This window comes from Copadichromis virginalis, linkage group LG7 (assembly GCF_057382275.1).
Source record: "Copadichromis virginalis isolate Kocher_CV1m ecotype Utaka linkage group LG7, C_Virginalis_male_GT1.1, whole genome shotgun sequence".
Classification (NCBI taxonomy): Eukaryota; Metazoa; Chordata; class Actinopteri; order Cichliformes; family Cichlidae; genus Copadichromis; species Copadichromis virginalis.
This window is the reverse complement of record NC_140624.1, coordinates 69,863,664-69,886,426: the sequence shown is the minus strand read 5'-3', so window position 1 is coordinate 69,886,426 and position 22,763 is coordinate 69,863,664. Positions and strand designations below refer to the sequence as shown.

Sequence of the window (22,763 nt, the reverse complement as noted above, 5' to 3'; positions counted from 1 at the left end):
GCCGATGTAACTTGGACCCACCGACGCCTGCTCGCTGTCAGGGCTTTTTTTCTTGACTCTTGTAAAAAGATGGCGTCTTTCGGGACTGTTGGAGCCCGATTCGAGCCGTGCCCCCGGCCCCTGCCGCCCCTCGGCCGCCGTGTTTTTTTTTTAATCTTTGATGGAAGTTGTTATCAGCGTGGCTGCTGGCTGCGTTAGCTCCGCGCGGCTAACAGGATGGTTAGCATTAGCGGCTACGGCTAACGTTATCCACTTGTTCTCAGCCTCAGACGGAGCAATGTCGGACGGTTTTTTTCACACCGAAACACCGAAAAACAGCCCGTAAACCGCGACGGTTCTCCCAAACAGGCGGCCGGGGGGCTCTCCGAGGGGGGACCGAGCGTCCACAGGGCCGCAGAGGCTTAATAACACGGTTATAAAACATTAATTTGTCTGCCCGAAACAAAAACCCACTTTTCAGTGTTTGAACTCCCGCAGCAGAAGAAGAAGAAGCACTTGGCGGCTTTCATCTTGAAACCCTCCATTTTAGCTTCATTTCTTCCCTTTTTGGGCCCTCTGCGGAGGCACGCGGGGCTGCTCGGGGAAGTTTATCCCGACAACTTGGCGTCCCACCCGGGGAGCAATTACTCCAATTAACCGGCGGCCTCCACAGCCCGCTAACAGCCGCCGAGCACCTCCGCTCAGGTGCTGCACGTATGGACGCTTCTCAGGTGGACCGGGACCCCCCACCCCAACACTACAGGTCCCAGTACTCAGGGCCCCCAGCTCGCGCTGCAGGCTGGAGCACAAAGTACTTTTACTCATCGCTTATGCTGTACTACTGTACCTCGGGGTGGGATAGAAGTACTCGAGTATTTTTGCTTTCTGTTGCTTTAAATCTGTCCTGCAGTAAATTTAGACGTGTACTAACTAAAAACACCAAACAGTAAGTCACAGTACTTTGTTTCAGGATGTAACAGTTACTTTTTTATTAATAAGTAATGCACTACTGCTGTAAGTAAGGGCTGTTTAAAGTACTCGGTTAATAGAAGTATTCAAGTGTTTCTGTTTTCACTCCGTGTGTACTAACGAAGCCTTTTTAACAATGTACTACAGTAAATCAGAGTACTTTGTTTCATATTCCAGACTGGTGAAGTACTACTTTATTCATTAGTTATGCAGCACTACAAAGTGCAGTTTAAAGTACTTTGAAAGTGAAAGTATACACACATTTTTATTTTCACTCTAGTAAAGTTCAGACGGAAGTACTGCAGTAATGAAGCTTTTTTTAAACAAAGTACTTCAGTAGGATCTAATTCAAAGTACTTTTTTAATAATTAGTAATACAGTAGTATAGTTTTGGACTTGGAAAACTGTTGTACTACACTTCAGAGGGACACACTGCAGTAATGAAACGTGTACAACACAGACCCTCGTCCTGTGGTACACGGTGCTCTTTAAAGTACTTTTAACAGAGTACTACTGAACTTAAATACGTGTTTGAGCTGCTCAGAAACTGGAAGTACTTCAGTTTTATTCTCTTAGTACTACTAAAGCTTTTCAGTGACGGTTGTATAATGCAGTACTTTCCCCTGTTTTTAGTTTTCAAGTACTTGAAAAGTAGATTCCTCGAATACTAATACTGTATAGAGATACTTTACTCCAGTAGGAAGTACATGCACCTGAATGTTTTAGACACAAATCAGAGTAATACTTTAAACTACAGCACAGAAAATCACAGTACTTCATGACTCAGGTGTTGAGTTTTGGACACGAAGTACTTTCTACTAAATTAGTAAGACGGCACTACTGCATCTTGTGTAGTATTGAAGTACTTGGAAAACAGGTCTAGTGGTTAAATCGTGTACTTTTAAAAACAACAAACCGGAGTACTGCGAGCCACTTACAGTACGCTCGATTCAGCAGTACTACATGTATTTAGTTTATATGTTTATGTACACGTCTGTCTGTGCTTTACAGTAATGACGTAGTATTTTTTTCTAGGTTAATAATAATATGTACTTCAAAATAGTTAAGTACTATAGTTATGGTACTTTTTCCCTCTGAATGAGTTTACGTGTAGTATGTACTAATGCAGTACTTCGTAGTATTAATGGAGTTGGTTAAACTTGAAGGAAAGTCAAAGTACTTTTTGTTTCACTGCACAGTTTTTGTGTAATTACAGTTTTTAAAGTACAACACAGGAAATCAAAGTACTACTAAGGAAAAGTACTTCACGCCACAGCCTGAAACTCAGTACACGAAGCTAAAATACTTTGTTTATTCTTTTAAAAGTACTTTTTACTGCACTAGTTTCAGCTTTCAGTCTTTCAACCATAAATCTGAGGATTTGAAAACAGGAAGTACTTGAATAGTTTTTCTCACATAGTAGTACTACTACAGCATCACTGCAGTTTTGAGGTACTTTACTACTTATTTTTCACTACTTGATACTATGTTTCAGATTAGGGCTGTGCCGATATAAGACATCTGTCGTCCCGGTAACGATATAAATCAAAAATGTAACATTTTCTGTAAAGTCTGTGAATCTCGGGCAGCTCGACCTGCGTGAAGTGTTTCCAGCTGTGCGTCGTGTAGCTGGAGTCGAGCGTTTAACCGATGCATGAAACGACACATTTTTAGACATAAGTTGTAACGGCGCCGTTTCTTTGTGAGTATTTATTACACGGCGTGCTGCGGGGAGAAGCCTGTTCTAATGTTTGAGTCTAAGGTTTATTTTTTAGCACCTGGCGTCTTTTTTACTTCTCATCTGTAAATAATCTGCTCTTTCACGTGATTCAGTTTATTTTGAAGTCTCAACAGGATCTTGAGCTTTATTGTGAAAGGTTTATGTGGAACATAAACAAGCGGACACACGATGGTGTTACCATCAACAGGCGCCTGTGCGTCCGTAGTGTGGTGATATTAAATATAAGAGAAAGAGAGAACTTTAAGAATACAGCCACTACAGTGACATCCAAACATGAACAAATATTACCGTAAACAGTTTATTTTGCGACACCACGAAACAAACAACAGCGTAAAATGAAACAACAGATGTTTTTATATCGTCGTCCGACACACATCGTTATATCGAACAGCCCTACTTCAGAGGATTATGTAGTACTAATTAAGCTTACAAAATACCCAACAATCACTCAAAGTACTTTGAGGTGCAAGCTGGAGCCTATAATACTTGTGTGTACTTACAGTGAAAGTACTTGTGCACTTCTTTCTTTTCTTTTTATTCTAATGAAACTTCAAAAATGTAAAAATGAAGCAGTCTTTGTGTTTTATGCACTTTATTTTGTAGCTTTTACAGTTTTTATGAGTACTTCGGTACTTCATTTGTCTGCAGGTTACGGGCTGGGGTGTGAAGTACTCGAGTATTTCCATTTCTTTGTACTCCTTGTGAAGTAGTCAGACTCGAACGTTGTCACACTCCTGAGTACTTTTTCCTGATGTGCTGCTCACGTTAACCCCAAACAGCATTCAGAGACATGATGCGGATGTTTTTCCTTAACTTCTTCCGTGGATTCGTCATAAATAATAGATCATCTCAGGACCCTGGGTGTATTTCTGGCGACACTTTGAAGGGCCCTGACCCTTATGTTAGTTCCTGTTTCTGGTGTTTTTAGTTTAAAGAATGTTTTTTGTCTCACTGATGCAAAGACATGTAAATGTTGGCATCCACACAGCAGGGGGCGCTGCAGGGGCAGGGATGAGCTAACAGGCTGGTGATGCAACACATTATTATGATGATGATCTCCTCTGAATGATTTTCTTTGTGTTTTTGAGAAAAATGTGTCGGTTTATTCCTTTGTTTCCTCTCCAGCAGAGAAACACGAGCGAGTACTGCACAGGGCTCGTTCTTAATGCTCCTCTTTGGTGTGTCACATGACCTCTGAATCACTGTGGGCAGTGTGACCTGATCAGGTTTGGCTCACATGTGAAAGTTTTATGGAGCAAAGAAAAACAAACCCAAACTGTCAAATAATAAAAAGAATCCTCTTAAAACGTGAACAGCAAACAAACTGAAAGCTTCAGAAAACATCAGCAGATGGTAGAAAGGTGAGGACGTACAAATCGAGTCCACAAACGTGTGTTTTATTTTGAAGGTGTGTGCCGCTGCACGCCTGCTGAGTTGTGCTGGCTCAGGACTGATCCCTGTTAGAATAAAGACGTCTTTCATTTAAAGTCTCCTGAACACACTGGGCCTGTAACGTGTGCGTTTGCTGTGTGTTGCAGGGCAGCACAGAGGGGTGGAGTCCGGTCCCACAGCCAGGTGGTGAGTGCTGTTATGCTGGAGTGTGAGGCTCATTAATGCTGATGTGAATGAAGTGTTTGATGTTTGGGCGCGATGAAGCTCGGAGCCTGTTTGTGTGTAATGAACAGCTTCAGGTGAGGTCACCTGCCCTGTAGTCATCCGTGTGTCTGTGCCTCGTTTCCTCTGCAGCACCACTTTAATGCTTCAGTTGGATGGTTTTCCTACTGGAGACAGTGTTCAGGTGAGAGCTCACACACACAGGTGTGGTAAGTGTAGCCCTGAAACACCAGCGTCTCACCTTTCTGTGTGTGTGCGCGCAGGCTGATCGATCGGCTGGCAGACTGACTGGATCCATGATGGAATTACAGACGTTACAGGAGGCCCTGAAGGTGGAGATCCAGATCCATCAGGTACGCTGTGGGCTCAGCTGTTTCCTGTCTTGGCCGCTCGCTCTTCTTTTTCAAAGTTCAGCGTCTGCATGAACGCACTGAGGCAGGACACTGAGTAACGCTGCATAACACAGCCTGCTCCCTTTACTACAAATACATGCGGATCGAATCAGGAGGCAACAGGTGGGGTTTTTACAGCAGCCTGAGGAATAATTCTACTGTGAGTTTAAGTAGTTTCACAGGAAAAACAATGTTTCCACGGTACATCGTTAGTTCATGTAAGCAGATTATGAAGTGGATTCATTGTTATTTAATATTCATTATGTTGATGTTCAGTCAGTCCTTTCTTTACCACCATAAATGTGACACCGTAACGTCGGAGCACAGTCGCACTTTTTGGGCGGAGTAAACCACTCTGAAAACTGCAGCACGCTTACAGTGTAGGTGCTAGAAATATTGTTTTTTCCACAAGATAAACAAGAAATAACACAATACTAATAATATACTAATATTACTGTAATAACTACCTGAAGTTACGCATCGCTTAAATTCATCTACAGTCTAATTATTTCTTTGTTTCCTGGGAAAACCTGACCTGTTACCTCCTAGTGTAGCTGACGTGTGGAGGTACATATAAGTGCATTATAATCCCAGTAAAATAAAGTGCAGGGGAGTAAGGGGTGAAGCCACATTCAGTCTGCAGACTGTGAGGCCTGCAGTGGGCTGTGTTTTAATGGAGCCTAAATCTGGTTTTCACCCTGAAAACGTGGATGTGTGCTGTACTAAACAAAGTGATGAACAAGCTGAAAATGTTCATAGTGTGATGGTAAAACAGGAAAAAAGAAATCAGGGTCAGGTGTGGTCTCTTTTTCTGTTTTCATTTGTTTATTTAGTTTATATATGATCCTTATCAAAGGACGCGCGTCCGTCAGAGCGAGCGCTGCTCTGTTTCGGGTGCAGTTCCCTGTGATGACCAGCAGGTGTCAGCGTGATCTGTGTTTTCTCTCTTCTTTCTGCAGAAACTGGTTGCTCAGATGAAGCAGGACCCTCAGGTAAGGTCCAAGCTCTTATTTCTTATCAGCACCTCTGAAGCTTCAAACTTTTCAGACGTTTTTTTCATGGCATTTGTTTTTTGTTAGAACGCAGATCTGAAGAAGCAGCTCCACGAACTTCAAGCAAAGATCACAGCGCTCAGCGAGAAGCAGGTATTCAGCTTTGTGCTAACGAGCTCGTGTCCGTGGGCTCGTTTAAAGCGTGACCTTCTGTGATATTAGAGGCTGAGTTCACCGAGCTGTCGTTTCAAACAAAGAAACGTGAGCTCGGAGCGCTTCAGCTTCACAGCGGTAGGAGTGACACGCTCCGAGGCCAAAGCTCAGCGCAGTGGTACAGTCTCACCTCATGAGCTTACGTCATTCTGATATCAAACATTATTAATGAACGACACAGAACAGCCAGCAGTGGCAGAGACAGCGGTGCACGTTTGTGTCTTTGACTTGTTTTGCATCATTGTCACTGTGTGACTGGGTCGCTCTCTTTCATGAGCTTCGGTGGTCGTTCGTTTCTTCCTCGTGGCTGTTTGACTCTGTGTGTTTGGGGTCTTTCTCTATGGCTTTGTTTGGTGTCTGGCGTTCATAATAGTCCCTGTGATATATGGATCAGATGAGCGTGTTACGTCACGTCTGTAGTCTCTTTGTCTTCTGTTATTTTTGAACACTTTCATTGTGCCTCCTATTTTTATCTGCTCCCTGCGTGTTTCTCGCTGTGTTTGTTCTGCGTGTGAAACATTTTGTGCTCGCTGCTTCGACATCGTGCAGAATTAAAGAAGACGTTGTTGGATAAGAGTTTGTGCAGACTGAAGTGTGCTGAGATGATGTCGGAGTCGGGATTAGCTCAGATTATTGTGGGGAAACAGAAAGCCATGCGCGTATTTGTGCAGGCGGGCATCTTGCGTAACCACAGATGACTAAAGTCGGTTTCAGAGAGTCGGCAGATTAGTCTCGCGCTGAGCTCGGCTCCCACCTGATGATAAACTGCCTCAGTGGGAATATGAGCCGGAGCGTGAGGGGTGGGCTCAGAGTAACAGTCTGAAGGAAGTTCAAAAGAAGAAATGTAGGTGATTTCCTGCTCCTGCTTCTTCTTCTTGTAATTAAACTGGCAGCCGTGCAGCTGCTCTCATGGCCTCTTTGATTCTGGGGAAAAGGAGCGAGATTTTTTTTATTGCACTTTTTCTTTCATTCAGATGTGCTGGGAAAAAGTGCATGACCCTTGACCTTTTTTTAGAGCGTGCGCCTCACCATCACGCGCTGACGTCATCACGCCTGAACCTCCCGAGTCGCAGGCCGAGAAAGACTGAGTTAAACAGGAAGTGTGTGTTTTTAGAATCGGACCTGTGAAAGCAGAAGTCCTGTGAGATTAAACGTCCCTGTGCGGCGGCGGCAGCAGTTGAAGTGCTGCACGTTATTGGCAGAAGGTCAAACAGTTCTCTGAAAGCAGCGCCGCCACTTTCCTCCTCCTCTGTGTTTCTCTGCTTTCTCTCTCGCGGCGTCCTCATTGTGTTTCACTCCATTAAGTTCCTGCTTCTGAGTCGACTGTTGCTAAGCAACAGATGGGCTTTATCCTCCGACTGAGAATTCAGTCGCCAGTGTGTGCGTGACCTCCTGAGCTCCACCCCTTTCTTCTTCTGCTTTTCATTCTTTTTGCTTCTTTCACTTATTTCTCTTTTGCCCCTCCCCCTCCTCCTCAGTCATGCAGAGATGCTTGGGTACTTATTCGTACTTATTTGTACTTATTCGTACTTATTTGTACTTATTTTCACAGTAACTTTTCTAAATTAAATGATGAATGAACAATCACCAGTTAAAAAACACACTTTTTATATGAGTCCGCCCCAAAGTAAAGTTTAAAAAGCTTTTTTCCTCTGAGAGTCGACCCTCTGCCTCCACACCCTTCATTATATCGTTTGTTCCATACTTTGTTTCAATAAAGCTTTTTTGAATGGAGAAGTGGCGCCTGCTGCGGGAATAATGTCCTGTGCTCTCGCCTGCAGAAAAAGGTGGTGGAGCAGCTGAGGAAGGAGCTGCTGGTGAAGCAGGAGCCGGAGGCCAAGCTGCAGCTGCAGGTCCAAACTCCTCCAGGAGGAGGAGACATCAAGCCGGCCAACCCACTGCAGAGCCAGCAGATAGCTGGAGCGCTGCAGCAGGTATGAAAGCCGCGGCGCCGTTTACAGGATGACTTAAAATCCGACTGTCTTTAAATGTGTCGTGGGTTAACTTCTCCCTCCACAGACGCTGACAGTGACGCCGGTCCTCACCACAAAGACGCTGGTGCTGAAAGCTGCCCCCGGCACCGTCCTGCCGCAGCGCCCGCCCACCGTCGCTATGGTAACCACAGCTATCACCAAACCCGACTCGCAGAACGCCCCCATCAACCTCCAGGTGGCCGGCAAGCTGACCAATCAGAGCTCGGAGCCCATGCGGCTGGTGTCCAAGAACGCCATGGTGGTAAGTGTGCTGTCGGTGCGATCTGTTCGAGCTCAGGAGACGCTTCAGACCGCCGCCCGCTGACCCGCCTGCGTGCGCTCTCACACGACTCTGTTTCTCTGAAAGCGCTCGAGCGGGCTGTGGCGGCAACTTCTAGCATCTCCCTCTGGGGGTCAGTTCCCCTCACAGAGGCGCATGATTGCAAAAAGAACACGTCACGACACGACTGAGGGTTTTCCAGGTGGTTTTCCACCGCGGGAACATCTCTGTGCCCGTTCCTGGGCCTCCAGACACAACAAAGTACCACCTCTGGGCGTGGGTAGGTACTTCCTGGGCGGGCCTCGATGCTGATGGGGTAAACTGATCACAGCGAGGGCCATCTTTAAAAACATGTCAGGTGAAGAAGAGCAGAGCAAAGGGAAAAAAGCTTAAAAGTCAGAAACGCAGCGATCGAAATGACGAATCGTAACACAGCAGGTCGTTTTTAAATTGTTCTGCAGCCGTCGTTCTCTGAAACACTTCTGCAGCTTTGCCTTACCTTTAAACATACACTAGTTTTAGCAGCGTGGACAGGATGTAACAGCACGACCACCTGAGGTCTGCTAACCACCGTGATTAAAATACTGCACAGAAGACAGAAACGAGCGCAGCTGTCGAACAGCGCTGACGTGAACAGAGTTCAAACTTGGAGGTGAGGCTCGTGTTTCAGGTTTCAGAGCAGGGCAGGGTCCGGTTTGCTTCAAGTGTTGGCCTCTGCTTTGGATGCGGGAACTGACAGAGGTCACAGTGTTCTGCACACGGTTCAGTGTTCCATCTGAAGGACTCTGAACTTTTCCTCCCAGGAATCTTTTCAAGGAAAAGACTGGAGACAGCTCGCTGACACAAACACCTGGATGTTACAAAGTATCAATGTTCCTCTGGATGTAGCGACGTCGCTACATCCAGAGGAACATTGATACTTTGTAATAGTTTTTGAGAAACATTTAGCCAATAAGAGTAAATGTATGTTTACAGTACGGTGCTGGGATGGGGCATGACGCCATGAGCTCTAAAAAGTAGATCTGGGTTTGTACCAACCCCGAAGTTTATGAGCGTTTCACTGGCGAACAGCACCGGACCGATTTTGGTCCCTGGAGGGTTCCTCGTTCCTGCGGTGCAAAAGCAGCTGCTCTGTGCCAGTTCTCCATCCTGCTCCCTCGGCAGAGCCCACAGGTGTGTGATCTACCTGCTTTAAAGCCCGCGTGTTCTCAGAGTTACTTACTCCCACGCTCTGCTGTCAACGCTTGGCGACGCGTCCCGAACCGAGCGCAGCAGACGTGTCGGTCAGATGTCAGCAGCACAGATCCACAATCTGCTGTGGTTTTGTCTCAGGTGCAGGCCGCCGCCCAGCCAATCAAAGTTCCTCAGTTTGTCCCGCCTCCTAGACTGACGCCTCGACCCGCCTTTCAGCCACAGGTGCGTCACTGTGAGACCCGCCTCTGAACCCTAACCCCCTCAGATCAGTGTGTGTGGCCCACCCGACGTGGCGTGCTCACTCTCCAGCAGAGGGCGGGAGCGCGCCGAAGCAAACGCTCATGCCTTGCTCCGTGGCACTAAAACATTGTTTTCTGTGTGCTGCCTCTTACTCATCACTTCTCCTCTCGTTGTGCTTCTTTTAATTTCCGACTGACCTGTGAGCAGGTGTTTTTGGAGGTTTCCTGCCTGTGTACCAGTGTCTTTTACCTTTCTTTGGTCAGAGCTTGTTTCCTGCAGCTTCTTGGTATTTTTGTGTTTCTGGCTGTCGGTGTGTTTTAACCCTTCCACTGGAGGAACGTGGGCGGTGTTTGTGCTGAGTAACGCCACCGGGAGCTCGGGCTCAAACATCAGAGTTAGGCCTCAGAAGTCGTCCTACCACGAGCAGCGTTTGTCTGTTAGCTCAGAACAAATACTCGAGTACTTCTGTATGAAGTTTGAAGGGTTGGGCTTATAAAACTATTAAATATTGTTAACAATATTACGTTTTGTTTTTTTTCCCTCCACCAATCACGTTTGACCTTATTGGTGATTTTTTTATCTAATGTGTTTTTGCATTTTTAATAAGTCTAAACGATTCGTGTCCTTTCTGTCCTGCCAGCACATCGTTACATGTGTACAGTGTATCTTATACTGTTAGAGTTTAATGACAAAATGCTTTATAAAACATTAAAGCTTTGCAGTGCCTGTACCTCTGAAGCCCCGCCCCCTGTCTCACTCTGAAGGGCTCATCTCACCTTATTCCCTGAGAGTGAGCTGTAGGTGTGGTTAAAGACTGGGACTTTGGAGGCGGGGCTTGTGTGGTAGCAGAGCTGGCACTGCTGTATGATGTGGTGTATCTGTCTTTTTTGATTTAATACATAAAAATAAATGAGCTAATGTTTGTAACATTCCTCTGCTTCAGCAGTAGCAGTAAAGGTAGGCTCAGTCAGGCTGAGGTAGAGCTCCACAGTGGCGTTACCTGGCAGTATCAGGTCATTTCTGTGCCGATTTGTGATTGGCTGTGTGTCGTTATCAGGTCCGGCCAAAGCTGACCACGCCCACCAATGTCCCTATTGCACCGGCCCCTCCCCCACCCATGATGGCGGCCCCCCAGTTGCTGCAGCGGCCCGTCATGTTGGCCACTAAGCTCTCGTCCTCGCTGTCGTCATCGGCGCCCATCCACCAGGTCCGCATCGTCAACGGCCAGCCCTGCAGCAAGACCGGTGCCGCCCCGCTGACGGGCATCGTCATCACCACGCCAGTCTCCGCTGCACCCACCCGCCTCGCCAGCCCCGCCCAGGTGCCCCTGCCCACCCCCGTCCCCACTCAGACTCCGGTCCAGCCGATCCAGATCAGCAGCCTGACCACTGAGCCCAAGGTAAGGTCTTGCGTTAGTACTGCACTGCACAGCAGGATCTGAAATATTTTAATCGTGGTCTTAGATTTTACTTTCAGAAACCTTTGGATAGTTTTGTAGTTCTGATGTTTAAACAATAAGGCGATGACCTTAAAGATTTAAAGGTGGCGCTCGTGTGCCGCTGCTCCTCCGACACGCTGTAAAGGGCTGTGTCCAGCGCTGAAAGGTTGGATATCAGTTTTAGTTCATTTACAGGTTAGGGTTATGTGCCAGTATAGCACCCCCCTGTGGTGATTCAGGTAACTACAGCACTGAAACGAACAGGCCTCTCAGACTTCAGCAGGGTCTGTTTTTGCCTCTAAAAGTACTGAAGTGGTTTATAAAGCTGGTGTCTGTATAGACGAGGAGAACCTCAGTAATGATCTGCTTTTACTCGTGGATCCGGCCCGCACGTTTAAATTCTGCTGCTGTGACGGTTAAATCTCTGCGCTGCTTTCCCGACAGCGGTGATCAGAGGAAACGTACCTGCTCTCCGGCTGGAGCATCGGGCAGCTGGACGCTCACAGCTTGTTTGGGTATCGTTAGTATGTTAGAATTGATGATTAGTCAGAGCTGCGTGCGGGGCGTCGTCTGCTCGTGTCTTACTGTCACACCCTCTGAAGGTCCCGTGTTTGCAGCTGATGGGTTCTTACTGGAGTTTGGACGCCTGTTCGACCCTCGGGTCTTTGAACGATGGCGCTGTGTCACATTGGTCCGTGTTATTGAAGGAGGCCGTGTGGAGGCCTCTGCTTCTTTCTTCAATGAAAAACAGAAAATAGAAATAATGAAAATATAAAGGAATGTTCTCTTCTGTGACTTAAGCTTGCCGTCTTCGTCTCGTCTTCTCTCAGCAGACTGTTAAACCGGGAGGAACAGAGCAGCACGCCGTCGTCAGCCTCCCGTCCTCCTCCTCAACCGCTCCTGTGTCTCCTCCTCCCAGGCCCCCCAAGAAAGAGGAGAACCCAGAGGTATGACCCACAGAGGGACACACAAGTCGTGTATTTTCTAGCACAAATCACTGAACCGTTTCTCTGTCGTCACACGTTTCACCTGCAAATTCTAGATATTAATATCTTTAAGTAAATGTTATTGTTATTAAAACATATTGTTAGTATATTGTAGTTCAAACGTACTCACACAGGCTGATGTTATGAAAGGAGATAAAGGCGCACGATGTTCCCAATGATCCAAAACCCCAGAAAAAGCTGTTTACCAAACTTTTATTTATGCAGCAGGCGCCTCAAGGTGTTTTATATTATTAGACCCTAAAATAACCCAGAGAAACCCAACAATCATATGACCCTATGAGCAGCTCTTTGGCGACAGTGGGAAGGAAAAACTCCCTTTTAACAGGAAGAAACCTCTGGCAGAACCAGGCCCAGGGAGGGGCAGGGCCATCTGTGGGTGGGGCTTCATTGCGTGCCTGGGTGGGGTTTGAGAGCGAGAAAAGAGGCATGAGAGGAGCTGCTTTACTGCATCGATATAAAATACTTTCATTCTGCATCTCATTTGAAAATGTATCATTTTAAAAAGATGGATTTATGTGTCAGGACGTTCTCCTGCAGATGTTTACGTTGATGCTTGGAGCACGTTTTGCTACCGCACAACTTTGTTGTTGTACCAAACCTGCCAGCGTGATGATTCACCTGCTGTGTCTCCTTTAGAAACTGGCCTTCATGGTGTCCTTGGGCCTGGTAACACACGACCACCTGGAAGGTGAGCGATGCTTTCAGTCTTGGTGTCGTGAAGCTGCTGCGTGAGCAAACATCTGCAGGAAACGCTGATGTGTTTTTATTTGCAGAAATTCAGAGCAAAAGACAGGAGCGTAAGAGGAGAACGACGGCCAACCCGGTGTACAGCGGCGCCGTGTTTGAACCCGAGGTACGTCCCAGACTCCCGTTTACGTTTGTGAATTTAGAGTCAAGCAAAGTGCGATGACATGTTTACGAGTTTGGGTTGATTAAAGTAGTTTTCACCAATATTTTGCCTGCTGAGCGACTTAACGACGTTTTTCTCTTTTGTTTCAGAGGAAAAAGAGTGCAGTGAGTTACCTGAACAGCCCTCTGCACCAGGGGACCAGGAAGAGAGGTCTGTATGAAAAACAGACCAAAGATGATGGAAATGACAGTAGAAACCAGTAGAGACTGAACGATGCATGACAATAGAATCAAGCAGAGCTACAGTAGAGACGATAATCAGCTGAGAGTCGTGGCAGAGCTGCAGAGAGGAGTGTGTGTGTGTGTGTGTGTGTGTGTGTGTGTGTGTGTGTGTGTGTGTGTGCGTGTGTGTGTGTGTGTGTGTGCTTCATTGAGTGGAAGAAGAGTAGAAACAGTAGATCAGTGTCTGATCTGATGCTCGGTGCTAATAACGTGCTGTGAAACTTTTCTCCTGCTTCTGCTTCCTGTCTTTGTCGCTTCAGTCGGGTTTCCGTCTAAAGCCGGATTCATGCTCACTCGTCCTCGAGGCTCTGAAGCTTCAAACGGGCTGAAACGCGCCCGCGTGTCACGTCATTTAGTGCCGATGATGTCAGGTTTCATTCGCAGACTAAACGCAGACATGTACCCTCTGAAACGATGCTGAGGTTGGTGATCAGAGCTGTGGAGCCTCCGATGAAGGAGGATGAATCCGGTTAGACCCTCTGTTTTCTCTGGGAAGAGCTGAAATGCATTCTGGGAATTGTAGGAACACCCTGACTCCCAGTTAACGCCCATGATGTTTGTTTGCTGGGAGCCACGCCGCCGGTAACACGACTAACGGTGTTTCTGATTCGATAACATCACACTTTCCGACAGTCGAGCTGCAGACGTCGTAACGCTAGACGCTAACCTCACGCGCAACTCGTGGTGTCAGATTTTAACACGCCCTGAAAGAGGCGGAGGAAGTCTGCGTCAGTGTCTGCACTGATGTCGGACTGTTCCTTCGCCCTCCAAACGCTGGCCTCGGGTTTCCACTTCGCTGCAGCCGCTCTCTTATTCATCTCTTGCTGTTTGTCTTTTAACTTCGGGTCTTTGTTAAGCCAGTAACGGGCTCGCAGGTCGGCCCGACTGAGCGCCCAACCCACGGCGTGCCTGTCGGGTCCATGCATCTCATACCCGTATTAAGCCGTTTTATGACTTTTAAGTGGCAACAGGCTGAGCCGCTCGTGCCGAAGAGGCCCGGAAGTCGAAAGACAAAAAGGCGAGGTGGGAACGCGAGGTCGGCACCCGGGGTGTTGACTTCTGACACGAGTCCACGGGCAGCTTTGTACTAGAGCTTGGCGTCAGCTCGCTCGGAGCACTAACCCTGCTGTCTGTGCTTCTGACTCCTCCTCTTCCTCCTCTTCCTCTCTCACCCTGACTCATGCTAGCCAACGAAGACTCCCTTTCCAAGGTATGTCATACAGACTGTTTGTTTTTGTTTTCTCCCCCCTCTCCATCTTTCTTTTTTTCTTTGTTTTCCGTCTTTGTCGTCTGTCTCATTTCACCCAGGTCGTCCACCCAAATACAGCAGCGTCCCGGACCTGGTCAGCCTCACCCCGACCTCCCCCTCCAGCCCCGTCCATCCCCTCCCCCTGCCCAGCCCCAGCTCTGGGGATGTAAGTAACGATGGGGGAGACGGACAGCTCAGAGGGTTGGACGCCCCGTCACACACGGTCCTTTTGGCCCAGTAGCTCTGTCACCATTTGCACTCCTCCATTAGTTTGTCGTCTCCATGACACTCATCCGCACTCATCACTTGATTTTACTTTGACTCAGCCTTACAAAGTGAACAGAGTCCTGTAGCGTCATTGATAACTACTGCAGAGCACATTCTAACTCCCCTGTGTGGGCTCAGTCGATTAACACAACACACCATGTCATTAGAACAAGCCCAGACTGTAAACTAAACCAGATCACGGCGCCCCCGCCTTGCCTCTGCGCTGATGGTTGGTGGGGAAACTGATTGGTCCAATTCTTCCTCACAGGGAGACATCCATGAGGACTTCTGCACTGTGTGCAGACGCAGTGGCCAGTTGCTCATGTGCGACACGTGTTCTCGTGTTTATCACCTGGACTGCCTGGATCCACCCCTGAAAACCATTCCTAAAGGCATGTGGATCTGTCCAAAATGCCAAGATCAGGTAACCGCAGCAGACTGATCCTGAGTCAGGGGGAAGGGGGTACTGCAGTCCAGACTGTGCAATGTGCTTCCGGCGGGCCTTCTGCCACGCTGGCCTGAACTTTAGGACTGTTCGATCCTTTGTAAGCAGAAACGTGATGCAGTATTGTTCTTTTGTGCTTCTGTCTCATTCATTGTGTAAAGATCTGCATCTCACATCCATCCACCCCATTGCTCGTCCCCGTATCGGCCCCACCGCAGGGTGGTGGCTAAATTTGTCTCCCTGAACTCTTTTCCGAGCTTCCGCCTCTGTGAAAACTCCCAGCTTCTCTCTCCAGATCCTGAAGAAAGAAGAAGCCATTCCCTGGCCCGGCACCCTGGCTATCGTTCATTCCTACATCGCTTACAAAGAAGGTGACGGCAGCTTTTGCTCTTCTCGTGTGTCGCGTCTGCCGGGACCGGCGAGCTCTGACCGACTCTCCCGTCTTTGTCTTGCAGCTAAAGAAGAGGAGAAGCAGAAGCTGATGAAGTGGAGCTCAGAGCTGAAACTGGAGCGAGAGCAGCTGGAACAGAGAGTCAAGCAGCTCAGCAACTCCATAACAGTGAGCTCAGCGCACACGTTTATGCCTCGGTCCAGTCTCCAGTCCCTCGTTCATAATCTGTGCAGCGCTAAAGTTATCAAAAGTTTTGGCTGTGAGCTGGCTCAGCAGGGGGAAGACTGTCAGCTGCTGTGATGGCCATGTTTTTTGTGTTTGGATGTTGGATAAAGCACCGCGATGCTGCATTGTGAGAGAAAGTTTGTATAATTACCTGTCAGGTCCTGAGCGATCTGCCTCAGGGATGCGGAGTCGGGCTGGTAAGCGATGAAAAGAAGACAGGACAGCTCGTCGTGCTGTAACTGTATTGTTTTAGAGCTATTCTCCGGCTTCACGTTAAATTCCAGCATCAGCAGCGACGAGCGGGACTGTGTGCCGTAAACGAGCACAGCTCCAGGACAGACGCTCGTCCTCACGGCCGTCACAGTCACAGGGTTTTTACCGTTGTTGCAGTTAAATGCCTGCCGCCAACTTCAGCTTCTGTGAATTGTCACTGCTCTCTTTATTTGAGGAGATGAAACTAAAACCTGTTTTCATTTTTTCAGAAATGCATGGAGACCAAAAACACCATCCTGGCCCGCCAGAAGGAGATGCAGCTCTCCCTGGACAAAGTCAAACACCTGATTCGCCTCATCCAAGCCTTCAACTTCAACCAGGCTCTGGCAGAGACGGAGGGCAAAGACATGAGAGTCCCGGACAGGGCTGAGGCCGCGGTCAGCTCTGAAGCTCCGCCCAAAGTCAACTCGGCGGAGAAGGTGAAGGCGGGGAGCTCCTTGGCCAGCGTCATCACCGAAGGGAGCAAGCCCGAGGAGCACGGAGCCGCGGGGAGCCACCAGACGGGCGGAGACACCTCGGGCCAGCCCGACAGCACGGTCCTAACGGCAGATAGCGGCACCGGCGTGGGGGCGGACGGAAAGGCGGGGCCGGGGGGAGGGGCTAACACGGGGACTGGTCTCCAGGCGGAGATCGTAGCCAAGCCTGAGACTGAGGTAGCCGCGGCAACTAATGTTCCCGCTTCTTCGGCCGTTGCCACCACCAACGGCACAGCCGAGCTAGCCCGTCCCGATCAGAGCCCCGGCGGAGGACACGCCGCCAACGCCGCCACCGGCTCTGAAAACAAGACAGCTGCCGTCAACCCCCCAGAGACGCCGGCAGAGAAGAAACAGGAGGAGATCACCGGAAGCGATGGCAGCAACACCAACAACAGCAAAACCTCAGAACCCTCCCAGCATTCTTTGCCAGCTCTCGTCAGCAGTTTGGACAATAAAAAGTAACGCGGCGTCTCTTCAGTCGGGGAATTCAAACATATATATTAAAAAAAAAGACTCTTGCTTGCACCGTGTGGTGCCCTGAAGTTGCCAATCTGTATAAATGTTGTTTGTTTGCATTGTATTGTCAGACTGTGTCAATGGTAGATATACAGCCCAAGTCACGTGACTCTGGGAAGACGTAGGCCGTTCCACCCACTGAGCTGGGGTACAGGAAGGCGTGCGCACCAGTGTCATCATGCCAATTAGTGATAGACGTCATGGTGGGAATGCTCAAAGGGAGATTTAACTCATCATCACACCAGTGTGTGCCTGTTACAGTGGCCCCTGTTCCCTGCGAGGTGGGGAGACGGTTCACATGGGCACGAAGAACGCCGAGAACGTGGAGCCAAACATCTGTCAGGGGTTACTGGTCTAAAGCAGTGTTGTGATAAATGAACCTGTTCGTGCCCTCGTCCCAACGAACTTAATGTGAACGACCATGAACCTTAACCATCCGTCCCGACCTTCCCGATCGTCCGATCCTCGCCCGGCCGGCCTCCGGATCTCTTCGGTGGAGAGAAACCCGTGCGTCCCTTCACCCCTTCACTGTGAAAAGGCTTCAGTTTGCTTCAAACACAGAGTGGTGCCAACCACAGGCGCTGCAGATGCAAACAGTCCTAGAAATCTGGATCATGTCGCATCTGGGTGTTTTTGATCGGAAGTCAAACGTAGTGGTCTGTGAATTACGGTGAACTTTGCAGAGAAAATGATGCGTTAGCCAACACCGCTCACGCTGAGCGGCCTAACTTACCTTAACCCAGGTACCCGACAGCTGGGTACAAACAACTGTTGAAGGGAGCGAAAGATAAAAGGCTGAAAATGGGATTTTCAGTCCGTCCTGATTACCGCTAACAGCTCTGAAAATCATACCTTAGACTGATAACCTTCGATATCAGCCAGAGACCTCCTCAGACATCGTCTTTTTAAAGACGGCGGTTGGCGCTTTGAAGCACGCGGCTGCCTTGAAGGTGACGGGTCTGACTTTCCAGATGAGACTGATTGGCAGCATGTCGGCTCATCAAACCACACGTGCACCTGGTGGTGTAAACCCGGGCTCACCTGCCCAGGTCCGAGAACAATACACAACATTATTGCAGAAACCTTAAAGGCCTCGGCATCGTCGCTCTCTTGAAGCACACTGACGCCTTTGGAAAGACTTCCCGAGCGATCCATAATCCCTACATTATTCCCACTCGCAGTCACCTGGTAACCAAACGGCCCATCCTCTCCCCATCTCCTCCCACCTGAGCTCAGGCAGCAAAGACGCCGAGCGGCGCGTTCGACAGGTACAAAGGACGAGGTCGAACAGGCTCGGTAGCCGAACAGATGTTTTCAGTGGTGTCGGTCAAGTGTAGTGATTGAGTTTTCATTCGTGAGTCAAGTGTGTCAACTGTGAGCACTAAATGTGAAATTGCAATACTGCAATGTCAACACACACAAACTATATCTGGGCTGTGTTTCTTTTTTATAGGAAAAGATATTCAGGTCTTCCTAGTCTTCTTCAGAATAAGTGCTTTCTGTTCCTGAACCTGCTGGACTGGCATTATCCACACACAAAGGAGTCCTCTTTTTGAAGCGGTCGTCTTTGCATCGTGTGCGTTTCTGTTGAATCCTGAACTGCCAAAACGACATACCCAAATTCAGCAGGGACAAGTCCACTTACTGTATCGAAAGATCAAATCACCGGCGTTGTAAGATATTTAGATGCTACCATTTCAGAAATTGGAAGTCCCCAGATTGAGACAGGAGAGCTTACTAAACAATAACATTAAAGGAACTTTTTTCCTTCAAACGGTTTGTCGTACGAAGCTGCTCCTTCCGACGGATCTCAAAGGACGATAATCCTGAGATTAAAGCACAAGCTTGCTGCATTACAAAGAAGTGCTGAAGAGCTTTTTGTATGTTAATATGGAATTAAACAGAGTATGCATCTCTTTGTTGTGATGTGACTTATCCCCCACATTGCCAATATTTTTCTCGGAGGACACACAAACCTCTGTCTGACGTGCGTAGTTCCTGTTTTTGGGAGGAGCGGCCCGAGAAGCGCCTTCGTCCCCTCGCGGTCAGACACGTGCATCTCTTTTCTTTCGGTGTGGCCGAAGCACGACGCTGTCATTTGTGGCTGTCGGTTCAGGTGGGTCTGCTGAGCCGATCACTGTTGGGAGCGAGGCAACGACGGCGCCTCTGGTTGTGCTGGAATTTCTGTCGCTTTCTTTCTTCGAGCTGTTTTGGAGCATCGTTGCCCAGGTTTCAGTCGCCCGGCGGCGTCTTCACCCCTGAGTGCCGACGCCGTTTGTTTTCTGTGATCGTGCACGTTCGCTGGGACTAGAGCTCTGCTGTGTGAGTGGCTGTGATACCCTGTAGGTGTGGGGTAGGCCCAGCAGCAGAGGAGGACGAGGAACACGTGAAGGTGGCCGCGTGTTTCAGCCTGTGTTGCTTACTGATGAAACATCAGTAGTTGGACTTTCCTGCTAACACCTGTACGGTCTCTGGAGTGCTGATAGAAGGCGTTTAGCGACGTGCACGTGGCGCTGACCGCAGAGGTGAACACGCTGCAGGGCGACTGCGGGTGACCGTTAACTTCATATCACTACGACCAAGTCGGCATATCTGACACCCGGTGTTCTCGTATACAGACTGCCTTCATTCAGAAGATCCCACAGAAACGTTTCCATGCGTTCGGCCGCCGTGTCGCGTTTTATGCCGTCGGTCTGACGAGCTCGGCCATTCGAACACAGATGGGAAAGAAGAGCCAGAAAAAAGAAAAGAAAAAAGGCAACTAAGGTGTCCCCGGGTCCCTCTGAGTATCATTCGTTGTGTGTTTCGTTGTTCGTCGGCGTTCTTCACCACGCGAGGCTGTGTTCACTCATGGGTAGAGCAGAGTAGTCATCGAGTCTCAACAAGGTTTTCTTTCAAAGAGCCCGAACTTGTGTTCCAGTCAGACTGGACCTCTCCCTCTGTACAGTAGGTACCTCGAGTGCCTTTCTTCAAACAGCAGATAATATTTGTCTCTTGACTTGCACTGTGACTTGTAGAACCTTACTAACCCCTCCGTATGACCCTCCGGTCCCCCGTCCCAGGAGCTCCCCCCAAACTCCGGAGCACAAACTCGGTCCCTCCACCTCAGGCTGCCAGTAGTCAATGCAAGTTAAATCTACATTTCATATATGATGCCGTTTGAAATCGACCGCATAGTGTTTTGTTGATGTTTAATAGAGGAGTTGCCTTAAATGTGTTTTGTTTTCGTTTTTTTCTGTGATTAACTTTTCCATTCGGAGAAAAAAAAACACCTGTGCAGACGCGAAGGTCAGAGGTCGTCTGGTGAGAAGCAGTTGGGGTTTTCCCGGCGATGATGATGATGATGATGACCTGCTCGGAGCTGTGTTGTGATGCACTTTTTGATTTGACCAGTATTATCGGACCGGGATCGGTCAGCAACGCAGAGCGCAGGTGTGAATCCCGGTTCCCCGGATTTCCTGGCTGGACTCGCGTTCGTTTTATTTTGAAAGGTCCATCGTTGCTTCTGCACTGTTCTGGTTCTTCTTTGGCTTCAGATAACGCCCGAGTTTGCTAAATCAGGTCACATGAGGCGTCTGGCATGATCAAACTTTGACCCGATTAAGAGCATCTGTCAGTGCAGCGGCGGCAGCGGAGTGCATGACTTTTTATGCAAACTTTGATAATAGACGTGTCGAAACGTTTTTTTTGATATGCATCTGCTTTTATTTTTACGTTTTCATGTGAAACTCGAGTCACTTTCTTTTCTTTGGGCGTTCTGGCAGACACGGATGCCAGAGCGCGCCGTTTAGGTGTTAAACGTTGCAGCGACCATCTGCGTTCAAAGGGTTTCTTCAGAATCAGAAGGTTTTTCCATGGATGTATGAAGAAGAACTGGACACCTGTTCTCCACTGACACGCTGCCGTTTGTGGGGCGGTCCTACCGCAGAACGCTTACCGGTGATTGGTAGAAGTAGCCTGTGGATTTGGAGTAACGTCACCCCAAGTTCGACCAGCGCTTGGTTCAAACATGAACGCAGTCGACGGATTGTGCCCGCCGCTAGTTTCTTTCTGGGAAGTTACCCAACTTTGACCTCATCAGCACCTTGTCAGTGGAACGCAGGAGGAAGATCATCGAAAAAGTAGCCCTAGCTTTGTCCGGCTCGTGGGTTAACAGAGAGAAATCGCTGCTGTGATTGGTTCTGCTTTGTTCAATGACTGTTTGATTCATGGCTTGGCTGAGGTTTAGGTGATGCCGGGCTACAGAGCAGGAGCTCTGTGGGGGAAAGGAGGCATGCGTTAGGCCTGAGTGTCTGCCCTGCATCAGCTCTCTGGATACATCCATGGGTTTAGGTTCTTCGTTGTAGTCTTGATTTGGCTGATGCGGCGTGCCGACTGTTGGGATCCCAGCAGAGCTGCGAAGGTTCGGGGAGGAAGGCTCTCTAAATTGCTTCTCAGTTTCGATTTCGCCGAGCCGTCCGGGTGAACTTATCCAAAGAACACTGAGAGCATACATTTCGTCTCTGCATATCATACGGATGTCGTTTTCCTGCGTTGGCATCGTGCTCGTGGTCACATTAACTGCTCATGCATTCTAAAAAAACAAAAGACTGTGCTGGGGGGTCGTTCCTGCGAGGTAGTTTGCTCCGACTTTTAAGTTGTATCAGTTTTAAAACGATCAAGTCATGATTGTGGCCTTCTAGTATTCTGTCGGTACATGACGTCATTAATCTCTCGTGCCCGCCCGCCCATCTGTCTGGACCCAAACGTACACCTGCAGCTTCTTACCTCATCCACAGCTGATTCCATCGGGGTGTGTTTGAGTGCAAAAAAGAAAAGTTCAAAAAAAGAAAAAACAAAAGTCTTTTTTTATCTTCCATTTGGTGAGATGCATTGTAGCGATATGAATAAAGAAAAAGTTCACCTGGTGTGCTGAATAATGTGTAAATTGGTAATTACACAATCTGAATATTTGTATAATTGTTTGTATTTTTTCATAATGATTTTGGAAAGGAATGTGTTTATTTTTTTGACTTCTGTTCCAGATGTGTCTTCTGTTGGCCTGACATTGTGACTGGTCTGGTGGGATTCTTACCTCTGTATTGAGCCTCTTCTGTGATGAATTCTTTGTATGCAGTGTTTAGGAAATACTGTAGGGAACATGGGGAGGAGTTGATATTAGGAGCATTTGATCAATTTGTATTTATTTATTTTATCATTTTGTTAATAAATTGTGAAAAGCAGACCGTGTGGTGCCTGCCTGTTTATTTTGGTTTTAAGAAAGAAGCCACATTCATTAAGAACAAATGTTTGTATAGTCCCTAACAATAAAACCGCCGGCCCCTGTATTACAAATGAGAATATTTTTCCTTTTTTTAAATCGTTTTTGCCTTTTAATTTGATTCGTTTCGCAGCTTTTGAATTATGTATATTAGATTTTCGTATGTTTTCTTCCAGATATTTGCGGAGTGGTGAGATGAAATGAAGAGAAGGCGTACAGCCTTTATTTCTCCTGTCTCTGTGAAAAATGTCAAAGTAAATTAGCCGATGTGGAGCTGCTGTCTGAGACTCAAACACAGACGCTGTGGATGTGAGAAAAGATAAAAATGTTTTGCTTTTTCTCGTTTCTAATCGGGAGCCTGCTCGGGTATTCTCGCTGGAGATCGGACACAAAGGAAGGTGCTCGTCACACACACTGTAAAAACACGAGAGTTCAGCTCTGACTGAATCCCGAGTCCGCTTTTAAACGACGACGATGACTTCCTGTGGTTAGTCGTCC

General features: G+C 48.1%; 1 protein-coding gene across 1 annotated transcript; it reads left to right on the top strand.

Annotated features, from left to right (window-relative positions):
• The first annotated feature begins 671 nt into the window (after positions 1-671).
• phf21ab (PHD finger protein 21Ab) lies at positions 672-22,227 on the top strand. The gene is given in 21 exon segments (XM_085465021.1): positions 672-790; positions 4,228-4,267; positions 4,436-4,487; positions 4,567-4,656; positions 5,655-5,687; positions 5,775-5,840; positions 7,682-7,834; positions 7,920-8,135; positions 9,486-9,569; positions 10,645-10,986; positions 11,856-11,972; positions 12,669-12,720; positions 12,806-12,885; positions 13,032-13,092; positions 14,351-14,410; positions 14,413-14,456; positions 14,459-14,578; positions 14,948-15,103; positions 15,420-15,495; positions 15,580-15,683; positions 16,223-22,227. Coding segments are annotated over 19 exon segments (2,625 nt in total). The 5' UTR covers positions 672-790; positions 4,228-4,267; positions 4,436-4,445; the 3' UTR covers positions 16,952-22,227.
• Positions 22,228-22,763: the final 536 nt, after the last annotated feature.